This window comes from Pogoniulus pusillus, chromosome 6, assembly GCF_015220805.1.
Source record: "Pogoniulus pusillus isolate bPogPus1 chromosome 6, bPogPus1.pri, whole genome shotgun sequence".
Taxonomy (NCBI): domain Eukaryota; kingdom Metazoa; phylum Chordata; class Aves; order Piciformes; family Lybiidae; genus Pogoniulus; species Pogoniulus pusillus.
Genome location: NC_087269.1, coordinates 41,515,115 through 41,539,144, shown reverse-complemented (window position 1 = coordinate 41,539,144; position 24,030 = coordinate 41,515,115). Strand labels below are relative to the sequence as shown.

Below are 24,030 nucleotides of genomic sequence, written 5' to 3'. Positions count from 1 at the left end.
GTCAGTTGCTGCTTGATTTCCTGGGTTTATTCCTTTTGCATTCCCTTGTCACTGGCTCTCACTCCATCCCTGTGTAGATAACTATTTGCTGCTTTTGCCAGGGCATGTCCCACCACTGATCTGTGCTGCAGGTGACCTCGCTGCCTTGCTGCTCTGCTCTAGTCACTGGGTCACAGGGTTACAGAATAGAGGTCAAAAGGAGGTCAAGTCCAAAGCCCCTGCCAAAGCAGGATCACTGGGCAGGCCACACAGCAGTGCATCCAGACAGGTCTTGGAAGTCTCTAGAGAATGAGACAGGGTCACCTGCATTTTACACTTCATTCCCCCTCCACACTGGCCAGATTAAGTTGGACAGGGTGCTGGGCTTTAGCCAGGAAAGGTTCACTTGAGGTGCCCCTTCCAACCTGATGTTCTATGACGCTGTGATACTGTGCCCCAGCAGTAGTTGTGCCCCCCCAACCTTCTACCCAGCATCTCCATGACCACTAAACCATGTCCCAGAGTGCCACATTTACATATTTTTTAACATCTCCAGGGGTGGTGACTCCACCACCTCCCTGGACAACCTGTTCCATTGCCTCATCACTCTTGCAGGAAAGAAATTCTCTCCAATACCTAACCTGAACCTCCCCTGGTGCAGCTTGAGGCTGTTTCCTCTTGTCCTGTCATTAGTCACTTGGGAGAAAAAGCCAACACTGGCCTCACTCCAACCTTCTTTCAGGAGAACAGGAACTCTCAGAGCCTTGTGACTTCTGATTATCACCAGAGACCCAAATCCAACTCAAAATCTTACTAGAAACCAGCAGCTGATGTGTTCTTGAGCTCACATGAGAAGACTCCTGCTTCTGAATGTGAACTGCCCAAAGATAAGAGGTTCGATTCTGCTGAGCACCACCACGTGCTGCTGGAAATTCATTTAGCTCAGAACTCAAAAAAGGAGAATTAAATATTCTGGCCCCAGGGCAGGGCCCTTTTGGCTTTGAGGAGAGCTGCTCCTCCGGGCTTCCTCCTCCGTGGATGTGAAAGGAAGGTTAAGTCTGGCACGCAGCAGTCTATCAGGCGTCAGAACTGGAGATAGACTTCAACAAAAGGCTGAGATGATTCATCTGCCAACTTTGGGGATCATTTTGTCAATATGCTGCATTTCCTTGGGATGCTGAGAAAAGCTTTTGACATCTGCAAAGTCATCTACAACTCGCGTTGTACAGACGCTGTGCAACCACCACCCTGGAAACTTGGCTGAACATTATGAGTACTTCAGTGACTTTGGTTGATTTCAGCTCTTCCTGCACACCTTAGCAAGGGGTTTAGGACCCAGCAGCTTGTCCATCTCCAATGGACCCTCAGTGTTCACTGAGTGACCTGTGGAATCTGGGATGATATGAGTTCCTGTAGTGGTGGAACCCAGAAGGAGCAACCTGTGGGGCAGTTGGACTCTTTCCAGTAGTTCCTTGTCTGTCTTGAACTGGGGAGCCCCAAACTTGATCCAGGACTCCAGATGTGGCCTCAGTAGGGCAAAGTAGAGGGGGAGGAGAATATCCCCTGACCTCCTGGCCACACTCTTCTTGATACCCTCAGGAAGCCATTGATGTTCTTGTCCATGAGGACGCATTGCTGGTGCAATGGGAACTTGTTGTCCAGGTCCTTCTCTGTAGAGCTGCTTCCCAGCAGGTCACCCCTAACCTGTACTGGTGTGAGGAGCAGTTCCTTCTCAGGGCAGGAACATGAAAATCTCAGAAGATGTTGGCTGCACTGCAGATATCCTGACTTAGTGCCATGGTCTGGTTGATTGGACAGGGCTGGGTGCTAGGTTGGACTGGATGATCTTGGAGGTCTCTTCCAACCTGGTTGGTTCTATGATCTCCCCTCTTAGGAGGTGACCTCTGCTGATCATCTGAACCAGGAGGCAGCTGAGAGAGCATTATCCTTATATTCCTCCTCCTACCTGCTCTTCTCTCTTCATTCTCCCTTGAGTCATCTGTCACCACTTTTTCCAAGGGGTGAAGAGCTGGACAAGCTTGTGGGGATGCATCATGTCCACTCTCCTACTGTGGAGATGTAAAAACCTGTCTGAAGTCCTTCAGCAGGGATTTATGTTGGAAGGCCCAGAGGAAATGGCCTCAAGTTGCACCAGGGAGGGGGTTTAGGTTGGAGGTTAGAAGAATTTTTTTTGACTGAAAGGGTTCTCACAGCCTGGCCCAGGCTGCCCAAGAAGGTGGTTGAATCCCCACTCCTGGAGGTGTTTTAAAGAGGCAGAGATGTGGTGCTGAGGGACACAGTTTAGCCCCAACATTGGTAGAGATAGAGAATGGTTGAACTTTTCCAACCAAACAGTGCCATGATTCTATGTCTTTGTCTGCTCTTGGAAAGGGGGATTAAACCAGGGCAGGTGGAACCTAGGCAGGTAGCCCATAGTGGGGGTTGGGAAGTGCTGCTGTCATTTTCCTTCTTTTCTTTTCTTTTGAGTCATTTGTGAAGTTTTAATGGGATCTGCAACAATTCAGGGGAACTCAGCTGGTTGTAAAGAGGTAGCTGGCTTGGAACGTGGCTTGCTTTGCAGAAATCCTTTAACTTGGTGGCTTTGTTGCTTTAATTCTTCACACACAGCCTGAAGCTGGGACTAGAGAAGCTTTAATCCATCTTCTAAAGGTCAGAGCTGCCCACGCAGGAGATATACCGTAAATAAAATTCCCTCAGAGCCTATTCTCAGCTGCATCCCTCTTTGATACCCACACAAGCTTCATCCTTCCTCTTTTTTTTCCCCTCAGCTTTATAAATGTTGGATTTTTTTCCCCCCACAGAAAAGTTGGAAAGAGAATCCTTTGATAGGGGAACACCACAGGCAGCTTTTGCTCTCGTGTTTCTCTTTGTTGTTCTGCAGCTGACTTGAGGGTTTGGCAGAGCTGCAGGCAGGGTCTCCAGACATGTCCCTGGTGGAGGTTGGCCCCATCACTCATCCACATGCTAGTGATGGCCTCAGCCCTGACTTTGAGGAGTTACCAGGAGGAACTTTAGGAGGTGACAGTATTCATAGACTCACAGAATGGTTTGGGTTGGAGGGACCTTGAAAATCATCTAGTTCTAAGCCCCTTGATATGGGCAGGCAGACCTTCCACTAGACCACGTTGCTCAGTGTGTTTGGTTTTCGCAAGGGCAGTGTGGTTAGCTGAGAGGGGACGGTCAGCTGAGGGGAGTCCATGAGTCCTGGGGCACCGAGAGCCCAGATCCATCTCCTGGGAGTGAGCAGAAGTGGGTGCACAAGGATGATGATCCTGCCTCTGATGCAGCCTCCTGGCGAGAAGGTAGTGCTGTTTTCCTTTCTTGGCTGTTGCTGAGCCGTTGGTGTGTCACCAGTAAAAGCCAAGGCAGAGAGAAGGGCAAAGAGCTGAAGTGATGCGGTGGCCCAGCACAGCCTCACTGGCCAGACCTCAGGGTGGGGAGCCAGCAATAGTGGCATTACAGAGCAGAAATTGTTGTGGAGATCTCAAGTGGTGGAGTGGATAACTTCTGGAAGGAGGCTTGTGATACTGTGCAGCCCTGCTGGGGACATCTTTAGGGTTCCTGAAGCATCAGCCTTCAGAAGAGAGTGGTATCTAGCAAGAGCTGCCAGCTTTGGTTATTGTTGCTTATCCAGGGCCTTCTGACATTTGCATTAGGAGCTGCCTGGGGCTTCTTTCAGCCCCCGTCATTCCTTGGGGATGAGTCACACTGGTGTGGGACGGGAGGTGGGATGGGAGGTGGGACTGGTTCACGCCAGCAGCCGGGAGGCTGCGGACAGGAAAGCGGCATAAGGGAGCAGAGAGTGGAAGTGCTTTTGAGGGCCCCTTCCAACTCGCTGCCTTCTGTGAGCCTGTCAGCTGCTGCGGCTCCTTCACCGCTTGTCCAGCAGCCATAGGCACCAGAGGAGCTGTGCAAAGGGAGCTGCGGGAGGAGCCTGGGGGCTGGCAAAGCCTCCCTGCAGCGATCGATAGACCCCGGGCGGCAGGCGGTGTGGGTGGCTGGCGGTGTGGGTGGCTGGCGGTGCGGGCGGCTGCGGTGCTGGCGGTGCAGGTGGCAGGCAGTGCGGGCGGCTGGCGGTGCGGGTGGCAGGCGGTGCGGGTGGCAGGCGGTGCGGGTGGCAGGCGGTGCGGGCGGCAGGCGGTGCGGGCGGCTGGCGGTGTGGGCAGCTGCGGTGCTGGCGGTGAGGGCGGCAGGCAGTGCGGGCGGCAGGCGGTGCGGGCGGCTGCGGTGCTGGTGGTGCGGGCGGCAGGTGGTGCGGGCGGCAGGCGGTGCAGGCGGCAGGCGGTGCGGGCGGCAGGCGGTGCGGGCGGCAGGCGGTGCGGGTGGTGCGGGCGGCTGGCGGTGCGGGCGGCTGCGGTGCGGGCGGCTGGCGGTGAAAGTTTCTCTTGCCCCTCCTTTTGTTGTGAATACATTTATAAAGGCATTTCTTGTTGTCCTTCTCAGCAGTGGTCAGTCTAAATTCTTCCTGGGCTTTTGCCTCTCTAACTTTTCCCCTACACAACCTGGCAACATGCTTAGGTTTTTCCTGAGTTCCCTCCCCCTCTTTCCAAAGGTGATAGGGCCTCTTTTTTTCCCCCTCAATCCCTTCAGAAGTCCCTCACCCATCCAGGCTGGTCGTCTTCCTCACTGGCTCCCCTTCACTGGATTTCATAACCTGTCCTCCATCCTTGAGGACAAGGAGCTCCTGTTCCTTGGACTGAGAACTGCAATCTGATGATCGTTCTGCTAGTGCTGCCCTTAGAGAAAGGCCCCTTCTGCTGTGCTCAGCTGTCAGCTACTCAAGTGCTGCACCTTGGCTTTGGTGGCCATGGTGTCTACCTGGCCTCTGTGGCCGACCAGACTGCTGGTCTCACAGTGGTGACATTAAAACAACTGTTTTTAAAGGGCAAAAAGCCAATCTTTGCTGCCGGTAACCACATGTTCCTCAGTGGCTTCACTCTGCCCAGCCTTTGGATCTGGTTTGTGTTCTGACAAGCCATCATCCAGCACTCCCTCACAAGCTGCTTAATTGAACCAAGGGCTTGGGATGATGCAGGGCTTGGCAACGATAACGTCCAAGCTTTGCTGGACATCAGCATCATCTACAGGTCTTTAGAAGCTGCAGCTTATGAGTTCTGGATGTTCTGGTAGTGCTTATGGTGGGACAATCCAATTACAAACCACTTAGTGTCATAAATGATCAGGGACAACGTCCTCTGCTCATGAAACTATGAGGATATCAGCATGATACAGCAGATGTTCTCCAGGCCATTCTGTAATAGATTACAGTGAGAGTGGTGAGACACTGAAACAGGTTGCCCTGGGAGGTTGTGGATGCTCCCTCCCTGGAGGTGTCCAAGGCCAGGTTGGATGGGGCCTTGAGTAACCTGCTCTAGTCAAAGGTGTCCTGCCTATGGCAGGGGGTTGGAACTAGATGCTTTTTAGTGTCTCTTTCAACCCAAACCACTTTGTGATTCTATGGTGTCAAGTGGGACTCCAGGAACACCTATGGAATACCTGTTTTGCCTCACTGGATTGGGACTGTCTGTGTGGTGCTCAGTGCTGCATTTCATGCATATGGTGTTCTGAACCATTTCTCAGGCTAACCCAAATGTCACACCAGCAGCTGAGGCTGCAGAGACCTCCAGGTACCATTGCCACCTCATTTCTATCTATGTCTTCAGAGTTTGATCACTCTCTGCATCAGCCTCTCAGCACTTTTTCCTATGCTCCTGTGCACCTTGAGCCATGGTCCCTGTCCCATGCTAGTGACCACATCCAAGTGGTCACTGAGAAGTGATGCATTAAGAGATGCTACTTTACAGTTGCAGAATTGACTCTGAGAAGTCAACCTGTGTTATCCTGCCCTGTGGAACTGAGATCTACTTTGAAAGCCACGGTAGGTTGGTAGAGATGTGCAGTGCTTATGATAGACATGAGCCACTGCCTTACTTTTGTGGATCACTGACCCCAAAGGGAGGAAGCACCAACACAGAGTCATAGAATCACAGAATCATTTGTGTTGGAGAAGAACTTCGTGATTCTATTAAGTTGTTGGCAGAGAGAGTGATTGGCATTGGAATGGGCTGCCCAGGGAGGTGGTGGAGTCACCATCCCTGGAGGTGTTGAAGCAAAGCCTGGATGAGGCACTTAGTGCTATGGTCTGGTTGACTGGCTAGGGCTGGGTGCTAGGTTGGACTGGGTGAGCTTGGAGGTCAACTAGACCATGGCTTTTCTTGAACACCTCCAGGGACAGTGACTCCACCACCTCCCTGGGCAGCCCATTCCAATGCCAATCACTCTCTCTGACAACAACTTCCTCCTAACATCCAGCCTAGACCTCCCTCGGCACAACTTGAGACTGTGTCCCCTTGTTCTGTTGCTGGTTGTCTGGCAGAAGAGACCAACCCCCACCTGGCTATAATCTCCAATCAGGTAGTTGTAGACAGCAATGAGGTCCTCCCTGAGCCTCCTCTTCTGCAGGCCAAACAACCCCATCCTTCTCTGTAGAACTTCATCAGTGCAGTGAATCAAGCTTCTGCCATTGGGAAATGGAGCATTTGACTTCAAGTGGCTTTAATTCCTCTGGAACCTTTTGCACCTTCCTCCTTAGCTGGAAAGTTCTACCTCTGTTGATGTACTTCTGCCCAGGATGGACCCTCTGGGGCCTGGCAGTCACGTTGTAGCAGCAGCACAGACATTGGGCCGTGCTGCTCTTGATGCCATTGCCCAGCAGCACCGTTTCAAGATGAGTGATGAGGCTGTGGAAATAGCACCGCGACTGTTCTTGCCTTGGAGTCAGGAAGAGCTTCAGCATCCATTTACCATCAGAGATTAAATAAAGCCCTCCATTCTTCATGGGAATAATGAGATTTCTCCCTGCTCCCAAGTTTTATCCAATCCAGAACTTAAAAAACAACAAAACAAAACTTTGTCTCCTCTTTGACCTGCATCCAAAACATCACAGAGTGCAAGCATGGCCCTGAAGGAGGATGGCTTCAGAACCAAGACTCAGCTCTGCGTGGATGTCAGTAGCAGGAGGATGCACTGTCCACATTTTGTGTAAGTGGTCAGGCATTGTATGGGGATATCCAGAGAAGATCTGGGAGGATCTGCCCTTCAGAAGGGCAGCAAAGCTGGTGAAGGGTCCAAAGAATAAGACTTATGAGGACTACCTGAGGGAACTGGAGTTGTTTAGACTAGAGAAGAGCAGGCTGAGGGGAGACCTCATTGCTCTCTACAACTCCCTGAAAGGAAGTTGCAGTGAGGTGGGGGGGGGTTTGGTCTCTCCTCCCTCAGAACAAGGGGTAGAGCAAGAGGGAGCAGCCTCAAGTTGCCACCAGGGGAGATATAGTTTGGACATGTGGAACAGTTTCTTCCCTGCAAGAGTGGTCAGGCACTGGAACAGGCTGCCCAGGGAGGTGGTGGAGTCGCCATCCCTGGAGGTGTTCAAGAGACATGTGCACATGGCACCTGGGGACATAGTTTAATGGCTGTGGTGTTAGTTTCAGAGTTGGACTTGATGATCTTAGTGGTCTCTTTCAACCAAAATGAGTCTGTGTGTCTACAATTCCACGTGCAGGGATCCAGAACCTAATGGAAACCCATGGAGTGCTGCTGGAATAAAAGGTGAACCCAGCTTTGGATCCATCCAGTAGGCAGGTAGAAGTCAGGTCGTGGTGTCTTCAGGGATTTCAGCAGGTTGTTCATCATTCTTTTAATGACACCAAAGGCAGCAAAGCCCAGCAGAGAGGTGAGCACATGGCTAAAGCTGCACAGCACTGGAGCTGCCTACCAGCCTTCCTGCAGCTCCCTGCTTGTCCCCCACTTGGGGGCTAGAACCACAGCTCCTGTCCACTTGGGAACGTCCCCAGTGAAGCTCTGCTGCTTTGCATCCTTAAGGTCAGCAGACCCAGGCCATGCCACGTTGCAGCCACGTGCCCAAGGCTGCAACCAAAGGATGGTCCCAAATGCCTGCATTTTGGGTTGTAAAATGTAGTAAAGACAGCTTCTGAGACACCTGCCTGACGGTCAGGTCTGTCAGATGATGGAACCTGGTAGCTGGTGTGCAAGAGGGCGAGGGTGGAGATCAAGGACAAGCAGAAGAAAATGGCCCCTTTTTTTGGTCTTTAGGTTTCTGTGCTGTCACTTCTTTTGTTTTCCCTCTTTTATTTGGATGAATGACTCTCACGAGGCACAGGAGCCTGGAAGGGTTTTGGAGCTGCAAGTCAAACAATCAGCCATACCCAAAACTCAATTAGAGGAGTATCTGCTTTGTGTCTGATGAGATGTTGCTTACCCAGTGTGACATGAGCAGGAAGCCATTCATCTGAACCACCAGTCCCTGCTTTAAATCCAAGGACTCAGAGCATGGAGGCAGCCTTCTGCATCCTCCTCTCGGGAATTCTTGTGGAACAGCTGGGAGATATTCACAGACCAGCATGGGGGGGGTCAGAAGAGACTTCTGGAGATCATCCAGTCCAACCCCTCTGCTAAAGCAGGGGCACTCACAGCATCTTGCCCAAGATCATGATGGGCAGGGTTGGAATCTCTCCAGAGAAGAAGACTTCACAACTTCTCTGGGCAGCCTGCTGTAGGGATCCAGCATCATCACACCAAACAAGTTTCTCCTCCTGGGTTGAAGTTTGCAGCCATTCTTTGCTCTTGTCCTGTCACTGGGCACCACTGAGCAGAGCCTGGCCACATCCTCTTGCTCTCACAGGTCCTTTAGCTCTTGCTGAGCATTGATCAGATCCCCTCTCAGGCTCACAGCCCCAGGGCTCTCAGCCTTTCCTCCTCACAGAGGTGCTCCAGTCATCAGAAGTACTCCATGATTAGACACCACCTAGAAGAGTTTGCTCCATTTCTGCAGCATGCAGGAGCTGATCAGGAGAGCTTCTCCTAAGATGGTTTCAGTGGGCTGGTCCTGTGCCATTTGTGTCACCAGCAAGGCAGAATTGAGGTTCCTTCTGTCCAAGTGCAGGCCTAGTTTGGGATGTGTTTTGAGCACACTCCCAGCTGTACCTGTGGGATGTGTTTTACTTTCCTGGGCCATGTTTGTAGCTGCTAGCAGTCCATAAGTGTCAGCTGAGCTTCAAGGAGGTCTGTAGGTCTGTATGAAATAAGCACAGGCTGGGGAGCCATTTTCATCCTGTACTCTGCACTGGTGAGGCCATATTTGATTGCTGGGCTCAGTTTTGGGCCCCTCACTCCAAGAAGGACATTGAGAGGCAGCTGTGCGTCCAGAGAAGGGCAACAAAACCTGTTGAAAGGTCTGGAGAACAGAGCTGGTGAGGAGCAGCTGAGGGAACTGGGGATGTTTAGTCTGGAGAAACAGATGCTGAGGGGAGACCTTCTGGTTCTCTACAACTCCCTGAAAGGAGGCTAGAGCCAAGAGGGGGTTGGTTTCTTCTCCCAAGGAACAAGTGCTAGGAGGAGAGAAAATGGCCTCAAGTTGCCCAAGGGGAGGTTTAGGTTGGAGATTAGCAAAAACTTCTTGACTGAGAGAGTTCTCAGAGCTGCCCAGGGAGGTGTTTGAACCCCCATCCCTGGAGATGTTTCAGAGAGGCAGAGCAACCAGCAACAGAACAAGGGGGGACAGTCTCAAGTTGTGCTGGGAGAGGTCTAGGCTGGATGTTAGGAGGAAGTTCTTGTCAGAGAGAGTGATTGGCATTGGAATGGGATGCCCAGGGAGGTGGTGGAGTCACCATCCCTGGAGGTGTTCAAGCAAAGCCTGGATGAGGCACTTAGTGCCATGGTCTGGTTGAGTGGCTAGGGCTGGGTGCTAGGTTGGACTGGATGATCTTGGAGATCTCTTCCAACCTGGTTGATTCTGTGATTCTATGACTTAGCCCCAGCCTTGGCAGAGTTGAATAATGCTATACTTGATGATCTTGGAAGTCTTTTCCATCCAGAATGGTTCTGTGGCTCTTTGAACCTACTCTCAAGAGCCGAAGTGGTCGGTGTGTGGCACAGCGAGGTGCGATCTTTAACAGCATGTTTTGGATTGGGTCAGAAGAGGTTTTTGTCTCTGGTGTAAGCAACTGAGAAGAGATTTTTTTCATGGCAGTGCTGACATGACCTGGAAACACCATCAGGCCTGTGATGATGGCTAAAAGTTTTATCAGCTGCAGGGAGGCTGCAGCAAGGAGAGGTTCTGGATGAAAGGGACTTTGATGACTGGTGGTGTAGTGTCAAAGCAGCCCCTCGTCAGCTGTGCCTCAAGACAGCTTTTCAGCATGGAAGAGGGAAGGTCTCAGTGCTCTGTGAAAAGCACCTCAAGGAGTGAGAGGTGGCAAGGTGTTTGGAACAGAAATCAGCACCAGCTCTTGAAGGTGTGAGGGCACATCTCTTGAGCTGTAACCTTGAGGTGAGCATGGCTCCTGGGGGTGGCAGCTGTCCTGGTTCTGCTGGAGCAAAGATAACTTACTGCAACCAATGGACTGCTCAGGGAGGCTGTGGGTGCCCTCTTCTTGGAGGTGTTCAAGGCCAGACTGGATGAGGCTTTGAGCAACCTGGTCTAGTCTAAGGTGTCCCTGCCTATGACAGGGGTCTTGAACTGAATGATCTTTAAGGTCCCTTCCAGCTCAAACCATTCTATGAATCTTATGCACTTTACACCTTCTTATTTGCTTTTTACCTGGGTAGAGAGGTTCTGGTTCTGACCTCTGCATCTGGAGGGTAGATGTTATTGAAATGCTTTTTGTTTTCCTTAGAGATGAAGCTCCAAAGAGGTCCCAACAGGTTGGAACCATTCACTGCTGAAAAGCTGCTACAGTGCCAGTGTGTCATGAGGCTTGGTACCCATGCCCAAGTGCCGCCACGAAGGCGAGAGATTCGCCCTGCAGGGTTGGTGCTGTGCCCATCAGGAGCCCAAAGAGTGCAGAATCACAGCCTGGCTTGGGGGGGAAGGACTCTAAAACTCCTCCACTCCAACCTCCTGCAGTCAGCAGGGCCATCTGCAACTGCAGCAGGTTGCTCACAGCCCCAGACGTACTTGATCTGCAATGGTTCTAGGGATGGGGCATCTCCCACCTGTCTGGGCAGCCTGGCTCAGGCACCCTCAGTGCCAAACATTTCTTTCTCCTCTCCAGTCTGAATCTCCCTCTGAGATCAAACCATCTCCCCTTGTCCTGTCACAGCAGGTCCAGCTCAGAAGTCTGTCCCCAGTGATTTTCTCATCTCTTTTAAGCACTGTGAGGCCCTCAGAAGTTTTCCCTGGAGCCTTCTCTTCTCCAGGCTGAACCCCAGCTCTCTCAGCCTGGCCTCACAGCAGAGGGCTTCCAGCCCTCCCATCATTGCTGTGGCCTCCTCTGGCCCTGTTCCAACAAGTCCATGTCTCTGCTGAGCTGAGGACTCCAGAGCTGGTCCCAGTACTGCAGGTGGGGTCTTAGCAGAGCAGAGGGGCAGAATCCTCTCCCTCCTCCTGCTGCCAATGCTGCTGAGGACCAGCACAGGGCATGGCTGGGTCTGGGCTGTGAGAGCACAGTGCCAGCTCATATACAACTTTGCACTCACCAGCACCCCAAAGTACTTCTCTTCAGGGATGCTCTTCAGCCCTTCATCTCTCAGCCCATGTTGATGCCAGGGTTTGCTCCAACCCAGCTGCAGGACCTTGCACTAGACCTTGTTGCTCATGGTGTTAGGCTTAGGGACATGTTTTAATGGCCATGGTGGTGTTGGGCTGACAGATGGACTTGATAATCTTAGAGGACTTTTGCAACCCAAACAATTTTGTGATTCTACGACATTCACAGGGAGAACTTCTCAAGATGTGGGGTTACTTGCAGTGAACAGCAGAGTAGCAGCAGCAGGCACCTGCTTGCACCTTGTGTCCCCAGTCTGTGAGCACTGGCATGTCCCCTGGGCCATTTTGGAAGCAGGTAGGAGCAGGGATGTCAACATTACACCTGGAGTAGGCTGTCCTTTGGAGAATCACAGTAACACAGGTGAGCATCCAAAGGTAGGGAGGTTCCTGGAGAAGTGGAGGAGTGCTGTCAGCATGGCCAGCAGCCACCCTGGTGTTTGTGGTCATCAAGGTGGCATCACTCAGAAGATGGCTGTGCTGCTTGGCGCTGGGACCAGCGCTGCAGATGTCCCTATTCTTATGAAGGGGCCTTTGTGTGCTGGAGATAATAGTTGGGAGGAGCAGTGCCAGAGACACTGCTGTCAAACTGTTCCCAGAGCAAAGCTCTGCTCCAACAAGCTGCCTCATGGAGCAGGGCAGGACCTGCATTGTTTCAAAGTGTGGTTTTGTTCAGGACCTGACGCTGAGTCTAACGTGTCCCTGGGGAGGACATGTCATGGAGAGCTTGTGTGTAGCTTCACACCCACTCCCAGGTCTTTGCCACCAGCCATGGTGGCACAACCTTCCTGGAGAGATCTTGGCACAGCCTGGCCCAGGCTGCCCAGGGCAGTGGAGGAGTGCCCATCCCTGGAGAGGTTTCAAAGCTCTATAGATGTGGTGTTGAGGGCCATGGTTTAGTGGTGACCTGGTAGTGCTAGGTTAATGGTTGGAGTTGATGCAGGACTCTTCCAACCAAGGTGATGCTTTGATTCCCTGAGCAGCCCTGAAGACAGTGAGGGGCTGCACAGGGTTCTGTAGTACCATCTGCCTTAAACTCCCCCCACTTTTTGCACCCTTTGAGTCAAGTTCTGGGTCAGCAACCACAGAGGGGGAGCACCTTCAAGGCAGTGGCAACCACAGGCAACGGTTTGAAGCTGGAGCAAGGTGGATTAAGGTTGGACATGAGGAGGAGGTTCTGCACAATGGGAGTGGTGAGACAGTGGAGCAGATTGCCAGGGATGTGGTTGAGGCCCTGTCCATGGGGGCATTCAAGATCAAACATGATGGGGCTCTAGGCAGCCTGCTCTAGTTGGAGGTATCCCTGCTGACTGTAGTGGGGTTGGACCTTTGAGTGTCCCTTCCATCCTGATGGTTCATGTGCCAGGTAAATCCCTGAGATCCTGATTCCAGCTCTGCAAAAGATACACCTTGGGGGCAGCTTCCAGCTCTGCTGCCTTGACTGTGCCTACAAACAAGAACTGATTGGTTTTAGCTGTAATTGGTGGCCAAGCTAATATTATCTTTTTAATTAGGAGTGTTAGCAGCTGCTAATTAGCAGGCAGAGATTGTGCTTCAATTGCTGTTGGAGCCATCAGAATACAAAGGGATACAGAGATGGTTTCCAAATGAGGAGGTGATGAACACTGTGTCCTGTGCCACCATGATGCCATGGCCAGGCCAAGTCATTGGTGCCCTTTGTGGTGTTTGTTGGCAGAGTCCTCCCCAACTCCCTCTGAGGCTTTGGGAGTGGTTTCCCTCTAGCTGCTCAGACAGGATTCACATTAAACCCTCCCTCACCTGCTTTAACATCTCTGTTCATAGAGTCCTGGCATGGTTTGGGTTGGAAGAGACCTTTCAGATCACAGAGCCCAACTATTCTCTAACTCTGCCAAGACTGAGGCTAAACCATGTGCCTCAGCACCACATCTCTGCCTCTTCAAAACACCTCCAGGGGCTGAGGATTCAGTCACTTCCATGGGCAGCCTGTGCCAGGCTTTGAGAACCCTTTCAGTGAAGAAGTTTCTTCTAAAGGCCAACCTAAACCTCCCCTGGTGCAAGTTGGATGGACAAACTTGTTTGTTGTGAGGCTGCTGGAGCCCTGAAGCAAGGTGCCCAGGGAGGTTGTGGAGCCTCCTTCTCTGGAGAGGTTCCAAACCCATCTGCCCATTGTGATCCTGGGCAAGCTGCAGTGGGTGCCTCTGCTTTAGCAGGCAGGGGGTTGGACAGGATGATCTCCAGAGGTCCCTGCCATCGTGCTGTGACTGTTGAACCTGGCTGTAGGGATGTGCATTAGATGTGAGAGTGGCTTACTGCAAAGGACAGGGTGGTGGTGCCTCAATTTCAGATGAGATCTGCATTTGCAGAAGGCAAAACTCATCTTGGTGCAGCCCAGATGGGACAATATCCAGCATCTATCAGCTCCACAGAGCCTGCCCAGAATGCCAACCACTTGCTTTTGTCTGGGATCAGACAAATAGTGCTGCCTCTGGGTAATTAATGGGAGAAAAGTCAGGACAGGCTATTAAATGATGAGATGACCTCTCTTCTGCATGGGGTTCTGCTCCTGGCTTCCTTCAGTGTCAGCAAGAAAAAAGGTTATTGGATTTCTAAAGGAAAAAAGGCAAAGCCTGGCCAGGAGAGAGCAAGTTGGACTCAAAGTCCTGCACAGCAGCAAAAATTTAGGTGATTGGGGAAAGCTCATCCTAGAGGAACAAGAAAAGCTTCCAGAAAGGCCACAATGCCTGAGCACACTGGACACCAAACCAGCCACATCCCAGCTCTCCACTCCCTTGCCAGCACAGAACATGGCTGGATGGAAAATTGAAAGGACTCTTGTAAGAAACAGCTCAGTAAGAAGCCAAAGACCTTCTAGCAGCCTTCCAGTACTGAAGGGGACTGCAGAAGAGCTGGGCAGAGGCTTTTGACAAGGGCTTGTAGGGATAGGACAAGAGGCAATGGCTTTGAGATGAAAGAGGGGAGAGTTAGGCTGGAGATGAGGAGGAAATTCTTTACAGTGAGGTTGGTGAGGCACTGGAACAGGTTGCCCAGGGAGGGCATGGATGCCCCTTCCCTGGAGGCATTCAAGGCCAGGTTGGATGAGGCCTGGATCAGCATGCAAGCAGACATTTACAGCACTGCAGGGCTCCCAGAAGGTATCTTGAAGCCTTCTTTTCTCCATTCTGAACAACCCCAACTCAGTCAGCCTGGCCTCGCAGCAGAGGGCTTGCAGCCCTCCTGTCATTACTGTGACCTCCTCTGGCACCCAGTCCAACAGGTCCATGTCTCTGCCATGCTGAGGATTCTGGAGCTGGCATCAGCACTGCGAATGGGATCTCTGAGGACAGGCTGAGAGAGTTGGGACTGTTCAGCCTGGAGAGGAGAAGGCTCTGGGGAGACCTTAGAGTGGCATTTCAACACCTGCAGTGGACCTGCAGGAAGGCTGGGGAGGGATTGTTTAGAAGGGCCTGTGGTGCTAGGATGTGTCCAGAGAAGGGCAACACAGCTGGTGAGGGGCCTGGAACACAAACCCTATGAGGAGAGGCTGAGGGAGCTGGGGGTGTGCAGCCTGGAGAAGAGGAGGCTCAGGGGGGACCTCATTGCTGTCTACAACTACGTGAAGGGAGGTTGTAGCCAGGTGGGGTTGGTCTCTTCTGCCAGGCAACCAGCAAGAGAACAAGGGGACACAGTCTCAAGCTGTGCCAGGGGAGGTCTAGGCTGGATGTTAGGAGGAAGTTGTTGGCAGAGAGAGTGATTGGCATTGGAATGGGCTGCCCAGGGAGGTGGTGGAGTCACCATCCCTGGAGGTGTTGAAGCAAAGCCTGGATGAGGCACTTAGTGCCATGGTCTGGTTGAGTGGCTAGGGCTGGGTGCTAGGTTGGAGTGGATGATCTTGGAGGTATCTTCCAACCTGGTTGATTCTATGATTCTATGATGGGGGCAGTGGTGTGAAACTGGAGCAGGGGAGATTTGACTTGGACATTAGGAGGAAGTTCTGCACAATGAGAGTGGTGAAATACTGGAGCAGGCTGCCCAGGGACATAGTTGAGGCCCCACCTCTGGAGACATTCAAGATTAGGCTTGATGTGGCCCTGGGCAGCCTGCTGTAGTTGGAGGTGTCCTTGCTGACTGCAGAAGGGTTGGACAAGATGAGGTTTGAGGGTCCCTTCCAACCCAGTGTAGCCTGTGCATTCCGTATTCCACCCATGCCCACCTGGGTGTTCTTGTACAGTCAGAAGAGGACAGCCATGGTCCAGGTCCTGACCCTGGTCCCCAGGAAAGCTTGGGGACACAACTTTCCTGCACAGGGCAGGCCATGCTGGCTGCAGAGCACCAGGAGCTGTCAGCAGTTCCCTATTTATCACCTGAGGTTTCCATTTCCCCTGCAGAGCAGCACGACTCAAGCACCACCAGCAGCAAATGCAGTGCCTGGTGAGACAGAGCAAGCCACAACCCAAAGTAATGATACAAGTGTAGAGATTAATGAGCTTTGAACCATAATGTGGCATAAAGTGACTTGGGAAGCAGTGGTGCTCCCTGCCTGGGTGGCTGGCAGTTGAAGGGCTTGCTTTTAGAGGGTTTACAGAGCAGGGACCATGATTTAAAGAGGCATTTTTTGGTCTTTTTCTGCTCAAAGAATTAAGTATGAAATTATTTTTGCCTGGTTCATTCAATGCACAACCAGTTGAGGCTGTCTGAGGCAGGGGGTGGATCCTGCTGGTGCTCTGCATGGCAGGAGGAAGCTCGTTAGTATCGTTAAGTCTGCACAAAGCAGGGGGGTTACCTCATTATTTCTGTGTTCTGAGCAGGCCCTGGCAGCTGCACCCAGGAGCTCTGCACTCCCACGGGCACTGGAGGGGATGTGCCAGCCTGGGTGGACAGGGCTGTGGGTCACAGGCTGCCCTGCCTTGGTGGGGCTGAAGCACAGCATCGCAGCATGGTAGGGTTGGAAGGGACCTCTGGGGATCGTCCAGTCCAACCCCCATGCAGGGGCACCTACAGCAGCTTGCCCAGGATCACAGTGCCCAGCTGGGTTTCAGAAGGAGACTCCACAGCCTCTCTGGGCAGCCTGCTCCAGGGCTCCAGCAGCCTCACAACAAACAACTTTCTCCTCTTGTTCAGATGGATCCTCCTGGGTTCCAGTTTGTACCAGTGTTGCCCCTTGTCCTGTCACTGGGCATCACTGACAAGAGTTTGGCCCCATCCTCTTGCCCCCCATAGATCCCTTACCTCTTGCTGAGCATTGATCAGACCCCCTCTGAGGCTGCTCTTCTTTAAGCTCAACATCCTCAGGTCTCCTCACAGAGATGCTCCTTTCCTCCTCACGGAGATGCTCCAGGCCCCTCAGTATCTGTGAAGCCTCCTCTGGAGTCTCTCCAGTGGTTCCTGTCCCTCTTGAACTAGGGATCTGAGAACTGGACCCAGGACTCACTAGGGCAGAGTAGAGGTGCAGGAGAATCTCCTTCAATCTGCTGTCCACACTCTTCTTCATGCCCCCCAGGAGATTGCTGGCCTTCATGGCTGCTTCATGGCTGTCCCTCTCTCCTAGAACCAGTGGGATTGTTTGGACCTTTCAGGGCACTCTTTTGTGGGCAGCAGCTTAAAATCAATCTGCTGGAGGTTGGAGCTGTTGGAGCAGAATGGAGTCTAGGCTGGGTGAGGAGCCCCACTACTGCCCAAAGCTGGTCACAGAGCTCCCACACACAGCTCCCAGTCACTCTTCCCTGCTGGGATCACAGAATCACACAGAAATATGCAGGTTGGACAAAATCCTCAGGATCACCAAGCCCAACCTATATCCCTACTCTACAAGAGTCACCTTAAACCATAGCCCTAAGCACCACATCCAAACGACCCTTCAAACATCCAGAGTGGGTGACTCCACCACCTCCCTGGGCAGCTCCTTCCAGTGCCTGAACACCCACTCTGTGAAAAACCTTTTCCTAATGTCCAGTCTAAGCCTCCCCAGTCTCAACTTGAGGCCATTCCCCCTTGTTCTGTCTCCAGCTACCTGTGAGATGAGACCAGCTCCAGCCCCCGCCCCGCACTGTCCCTTCAGGTAGTTGTAGGGATGTTCTCCCTGGGGCTGGCCAGTGCATTCTAGAGGAAGCTCTGGTGTGGCTGCACGGTGAAGGACAGCCTGGGTGGGCTGGCTGTGCACTGTGCCTGGGGCAGGGATGCTGAGACCCCCAGATCCTGCGTCTCAGCCCACCGGGTTTGATGGTGAGATGGAAGTGCTGAGCCTGGGCCTGGTGGTGCAGCAAAGGAGGGCGTGGAATGTCTCACGAGATCTCTCTCATCCTCCCCCCTTTGTGGTGCTTCAGGTGTGCATTGTGCAGAAGAGGGACACTGAGAAGATGTATGCCATGAAGTACATGAACAAGCAGCAGTGCATCGAGCGGGATGAGGTCCGCAACGTCTTCAGGGAGCTGGAGATCCTGCAGGAGATCGAGCACGTCTTCCTGGTCAACCTCTGGTGAGCAGCATCTTTGCCTGTGCCTTCTGGTGCCCACAGAGCCACCTACTGGGGTCACAGACATCCATGGGAGCATCTCAGTCAGCTGCCATGGTGGAAGTCGCTGATAGTAAGAAATGCATTCAGGAAACATAGCTCAGAAGGTGCTGGAAGGTTGTGGCATCAACGTTAGACCAGCTCAGCTTCTCTTGTTGTGTTTGCCTTCTACATGTACCCATGGAATCCTTCTCTGCCATGCTGTGCTGGTCTGCAGCTTGACTGAGCTGTCTGTGGGCAGTGGGATGCTCTTGGTGACTGCCATTGAGGGGAATCCATCTCATGTGCACGGAGATACTGAGAGCTGTGACAGTCCACGGGGAATTAGATAATGTCTGGGGCTAGTTTCTGTAGCAGACAGCAGCTTGACAACTCCAAGCCTCAGCATTTTTAGAGGCAACTGTCTAGAAATGCTCCAAAATGCAGTGTTTTGCACCAAAGTGAATGCTGCTTTTTTCCCAGCATTTCAGCAACTGCAAACATTTTCTTGCAAGAAGCAATGAAATCCTTGAGGAAGCTCTCTCTTAGTAAAAGCTTCCTCTTTCAGCTCCTGCTTTAGCACAAACCCATGCTTGGGCTGAGAGCAGACCCAGGTGATCCCATTTGAGGAGAGGCTGAGGGAGCTGGGGGTGTTTAGCCTGGAGAAGAGGAGGCTCAGGGCAGACCTCATTGCTGTCTACAACTACCTGAAGGGAGGTTTTAGCCAGGTGGGGTTGGTCTCTTCTGCCAGGCAACCAGCAACAGAACAAGGAGACACAGTCTCAAGTTGTGCTGGGGGAGGTCTAGGCTGGATGTTAGGAGGAAGTTGTTGGCAGAGAGAGTGATTGGCATTGGAATGGGCTGCCCAGGGAGGTGGTGGAGTCACCATCCCTGGAGGTGTTCAAGCAAAGCCTGGATGAGGCACTTAGTGCCATGGTCTGGTTGACTGGCTAGGGCTGGGTGCTAGGTTGGACTGGATGATCTTGGAGGTCTCTTCCAACCTGGTTGATTCTGTGATTCTATGATTTGCTCTTCATGAATCCCACCACTACAGACAGCACTGGAGCTTGTTTTGGGGCTGCCTTCCCTGCTGTCAAGCTCTGGCTGGCTCCATAGGGAATAGGGAGCTCTCTTCTGGGCTTCGTGGTCAGTTGACAGTTGAGGTTTCCCAGTTGGTTTTGGGATCAGCAGAGAGATCTCAGGAGGTTTGTCAGATTGTGTGTGATTGAGAGTGGAAGGTTTCCTGCAAGCAACTGGCTCACAAAGCCCTGAGCTCTGCCTGCACCCCTGCTTGCCCCCTGCCTGCCTCTCTGCCTGCAGCTGTGCTTGTCCCTTTTCCTGCCCCCTGCCTGCAACTCAGCCTGCAGCTCTTCCTGCCCCTCTGCTTGAACCCCTGTCTGAACTGCTGCCTGTCCATTGTGTCCCCTGCTGCCTGCACCCCTGCCTGCTGGGAGGGGTCCCAGGAGGCAACAATGGTGACATTAATTGGGGTGTGAACCTCTTACTGGGGCAAAAGGTTCAAAACCAGAGGGCCACCTTGGGTTGCAGTTGCCAAGTCAGAAAGTGTGGGCCCTGAAGCCAGCGTGTGCTCGTGGTAGGACTCTTGGGCTCCTGCAGGTTCCCCAGGAGCTGTGTAACTAGGAGAGGGGAAAGCCTGAGCTGGCTTTGTGACTCCTGTGAGCCTCATCCTGCTTGCTGACATCTCCCCGACCCCGCAGGTACTCCTTCCAGGACGAGGAGGACATGTTCATGGTGGTGGACTTGCTGCTGGGCGGGGACCTGCGCTACCACCTGCAGCAGAACGTTCAGTTCACAGAGGAGACAGTCAAGCTCTACATCTGTGAGATGGCCTTGGCCCTTGACTACCTGCGAAGCCAGCACATCATCCACAGGTACCCCCACACACCCTTCTGAGCTGGGGGCAGCTGCCCAAGAACCACCCTGCCTATGCCTGGGCTGGAGTGTGCGGCGCTGCCCTTGCTTAATGCCACCAGTGCTCCCAAGTCACAGAATGCCAGGTTGGAGAGGACCCCAGGGATCACCTGAGCCAATCTTTCCAGGTGATAGTGTAGTTGAAATGAGGTGGGACAGTGACTTCTCTACCTCTGCTGCCCCTGTTGATGCAACCCAGCATCCTGTTGGCTTTCTTTGCTGCTGCAGCATACTGTTCACTCAGGCTGAGCTGCTTGTCCACCAAGACCTCCAGCTCCTTTTCCACAGAGCTGCTCTCCAGCCAGGTGGGTCCCAGTCTGAGCTGCACTCCTGGGCTGTGTATTCCCAGGTGCAAGACCCTACACTTGGCCTCCATGAAATTAATGTGGCTCTTGCTATCCCACTCCTGCAGCATGTCCAGGTCTTCCTGGAGGGTGGCTCTTCCTTCTGGAGTGTCAACCTCCTCACTCATTTTGGTGTCATCTGCAAAATTCATCAGGGTGCTCTTGATCTTAGATCCAGATCCACACCCACATCACTTATGGAGATACTAAACAGCATTGGGTCCAGCATCCAAGTCAGGGAGCTGCTGCCATGAAACCACTCCAGCAGTGCTGGTCCTGGGCCACCTCAGCTGCTGGTCCTGCTCCCTGTCACTTGGAGGAAGCCTGACACTTTGTTGAAGGCTAAAGACACCTTCTAGGGTGGGTTTCAGAGCAATCAAGAGCTCCATAGAAACAGGCTTGGAGTTAAGTTACTGATTGTCCTCAGAAGTGATGTCCTGATCAAGTCCCACGTTCCCACTTTTTTTCCCAGCTTCCCAGGAAAAGCATATTTCCAATCCATCATAAAGGGACTTCAGAAGTGCTCAAGGCCAGGTTGGATGGGGCTTTGAGCAACCAGGTCTAGTGGGAGATGTCCCTGCCCATGGCAGTGGCTTGGAACTGGACGATCTTTGAGGTCCTTTCCAACCCAAACATTCTGTGATTCTTCTTTGGGGCATTTTGGGCTTATTTGTTCCTAATTTTTGATGGATCAGAAAGTTGCAGCATTGCTTTTAGTTGTTGAGTTGCATCCTGGACCTGACTGAGATCTCATCTTGCTGTAACCTTGCTTCTTTTCCCAGAGATGTAAAACCAGACAACATCCTCCTTGATGAGCAAGGTAGGACCTCTCTGTTCTGCTGTGTCTGCTTCCTTCAGCTGAGGGAAAGATTCCTGAATCCTGGATGTCCTTTTATCTGGGAAGGGTGTGGGAAAAGCAGCTTTCCTTCTGACCGAGGGGTCTTTGGCTGGATGTACCTGTGCATCGTCACACCAGGGAGGTCCCTCCAAGGGCAGCCTCTCTCCTCCTACCCCTACACGCTGCCTCCTCTCTCTCCTTTGGCCCTGTGCACAGGTCCCCAAGCCAGACCCGTGGTACCTGGGGTGGTGGGAGGCACAAAGCAGAGAACTGGGCTTGCTGAGCTTTAGAGTGAGGGATCTGAGCACACAATTCTAGGATGGCTTTGATGTCTTCTGAGGGGATGGATGTGTGGTCAGCCAGGTGGGCTGAGCTCAGGAACTTTATGAGACAATCTAAACCTTTTTGAGAACATCCCTCTGATGAGGAGAGGCTGAGACCTGGGGCTGTTGAGCCTGGCAAAGGGCAGCCTGAGAGGGGAGCTTGTGAATGTTTATAACTATCTGAAGGGTGGAGGGCAAGAAAGGGCCAGGCTCTTTTCACTGTTGTCCTGTGGCAGGACGTGGGACAATGAATACAAACTGCAACCCAGGAGGTTCCACCTGAAGATGAAGAGAAACTTCTTTGGTGTGAGAGTACTGGAGCCCTGGAGCAGGCTGCCCAGACAGGCTCTGGAGTCTCCATCACTGAAGCCTTTCAAAACCCACCTGGATGTGTTCCTGTGTGACCAGTCCCAGGTGACCCTGCTTTGGCAGTGGTGGCTGGACTCGATGATCTCCAGAGATCCCTTCCAACCCAACCCTTACCATTCTATGATCTGTTTGTCTGAGAGCATCTCTGCCAGTGCTTCACAGAGAAGTACTACCAGAGATCTTGCAATGCTGCTGCTCCAGTGGCACAACCTCTCAGGACAGCAGGTTCCAAACCACCTCAGTTCTACCACAGAGTCTTCTCCAAACCAAACTTGCAAGGAAATTCCTTAGAAAACAGCACAGGGATAAAGGGGAGAAAGGAGAGGTGAGAGATGACTTCACCAGCTTCATATCTGGCTTATGGATAGAAAGCAGAAAGTAGCCTGGCAGGGCACGTGGGTGAGTTTGCTCAATACCAGACTGGCCTCAGACCTTAGAGGATTTGAAGTGGGCTACAGGAGAGCTGGAGAGGGACTTTTCACAAAGGCATGGAGTGACAGGACAAGGGGTGGTGATTTCAAACTGGAAGAAGCTGTATTGAGATAAGACCTGAGGAAGAAATTCTTTACATGAGGGTAGTGAGGCACTGGAACAGGTTGTCCAGGGAGGTTGTGGAGGATCCAAGCCTGGAAGTGCTGAAAGCCAAGCTGGATGAGGTCTTGAGCAGCCTAGCGTAGTAGGAGATGTCTCTGCCCATGGCATGGAGTTGGAACTGGATGGTCTTTAAGGTTCCTCCCAACCCATTCTGTGAGTCTATGAATCTAAGAATCTGGTGGGGCCATTTGGTGGGATCTGCTCCTGGCCTGCCTGTGCCACTGCCGTGCTGAGGGCAGGAGCTGATGAGACAGATCTGTTGTGACTCTGCACCACCTCTGTCCTGGGCTGCCATTGACTGCTTCTCTCTCTTCAAGGTCATGCCCACCTAACAGATTTTAACATTGCAACAATCATTAGGGATGGAGAGCGGGCAACTGCCCTGGCAGGAACCAAGCCATACATGGGTAAGGTCCAGCCCTGCTCCTCACCTCCGGGCTTCACTTCTCCAGAGTGCACACTGCATGTCCTTACCAGCCCTTGCCCATGCGAGAGACATGGAATTAATCAAGGACATTAATTGAGGGCATTAATCGAGCCCCTTAATGCCTGCTCCTGAGTCACTCGGCAGAGCCTGAGCCTTTGAGAGGTGAAACTCCTGGGTGATGAACCTCCAGCAGCATGTCCTCACCATCACATCCTGCCTTCCCCATCCCATCCTGCCCTGCCCTCCCTATCCCATCCCATCCCATTGTGCCCTCCCCATCCCATCTCACTCTGCCTTCCCCATGCCACCCTGCCCTCCCTTTCCAACCTCACCCTGCCCTGCCTTACCCATCCCACCCTGCCCTCTCCATCTCATCCTACTCTGCAGTGCCCAACCCACACTGTCCTCCCCTCCCCATCCAACCCTGCCCTCCCTGCTGTTCCTGGAATGAGATTTGGGGCATCCTATTGGGCACTGGGGTTCTGCCATCTCTTAGTTACTGGGTTGAGAGGGATCTCCTCGTGGGCACCCCAAACCCCAGCTGCCTGGTGAGGGCTGGTATGCTGCTGCTGCTGCTGCTTTGCTGGCTGCCATGGCCTCCCGTGGGGCCCAGTGCCTGGAGAACCATAAAGTTTTAGATGCTGTCGTGTGTGAGATGCTGAAATTGGAGCAGACCAACGTCAAGGAAGAACCTGTTGTGCTTTGCCTTCCTGTTCAGCCCCAGAGATTTTCCATTCCTTCCTGAGCGGTGGGACAGGATACTCCTTTGAGGTTGACTGGTGGTCGCTGGGAGTCATGGCTTACGAGCTGCTGCGGGGCTGGGTAAGGCTCCTGGGTGGGCCCAGGTCTAAGAACTTGCTTTCCAGTTGTGAGGAGAGGGAATTCTTCTCATCTCTCTGCTTTCCTCTCCCAGAGACCCTATGACATCCACTCCAGCAACCCTGTGGAGTCCTTAGTCCAGCTCTTCAGCACTGTCAGCGTTCAGTACTCATCAACATGGTCAAAAGAGATGGTGGCTCTGCTGAGAAAGGTAAATGTCCTCTTGGTGGGGGTGGTGTTGGGTGGTAGCCACAGTGTGTGAGGGCTGGGCTGGGAAACCTTCAGCTTATGGAAATGATGTAAAATTGAGACTGATGGTTGTGGCTCCATTCAGGCTGAAGCACAGGACAAC

The 24,030-nt window shown here is 52.7% G+C and overlaps 1 protein-coding gene across 3 annotated transcripts in view; it reads left to right on the top strand.

Moving 5' to 3' along the window:
* Positions 1-24,030, top strand: part of STK32C (serine/threonine kinase 32C) — a 77,733-nt gene that overhangs the window by 46,030 nt on the left and 7,673 nt on the right. For 2 of the 3 annotated variants that reach the window (XM_064145370.1, XM_064145369.1), the window contains 6 exons: positions 17,866-18,017; positions 19,751-19,924; positions 21,091-21,128; positions 22,750-22,839; positions 23,578-23,681; positions 23,773-23,889. In XM_064145370.1, coding sequence (XP_064001440.1) covers positions 17,866-18,017; positions 19,751-19,924; positions 21,091-21,128; positions 22,750-22,839; positions 23,578-23,681; positions 23,773-23,889 — 675 coding nt within the window. Of the gene's footprint in view, positions 1-7,002; positions 7,042-17,865; positions 18,018-19,750; positions 19,925-21,090; positions 21,129-22,749; positions 22,840-23,577; positions 23,682-23,772; positions 23,890-24,030 lie in introns of those variants that run through there. The other variant, XM_064145371.1, reaches the window with a different exon arrangement.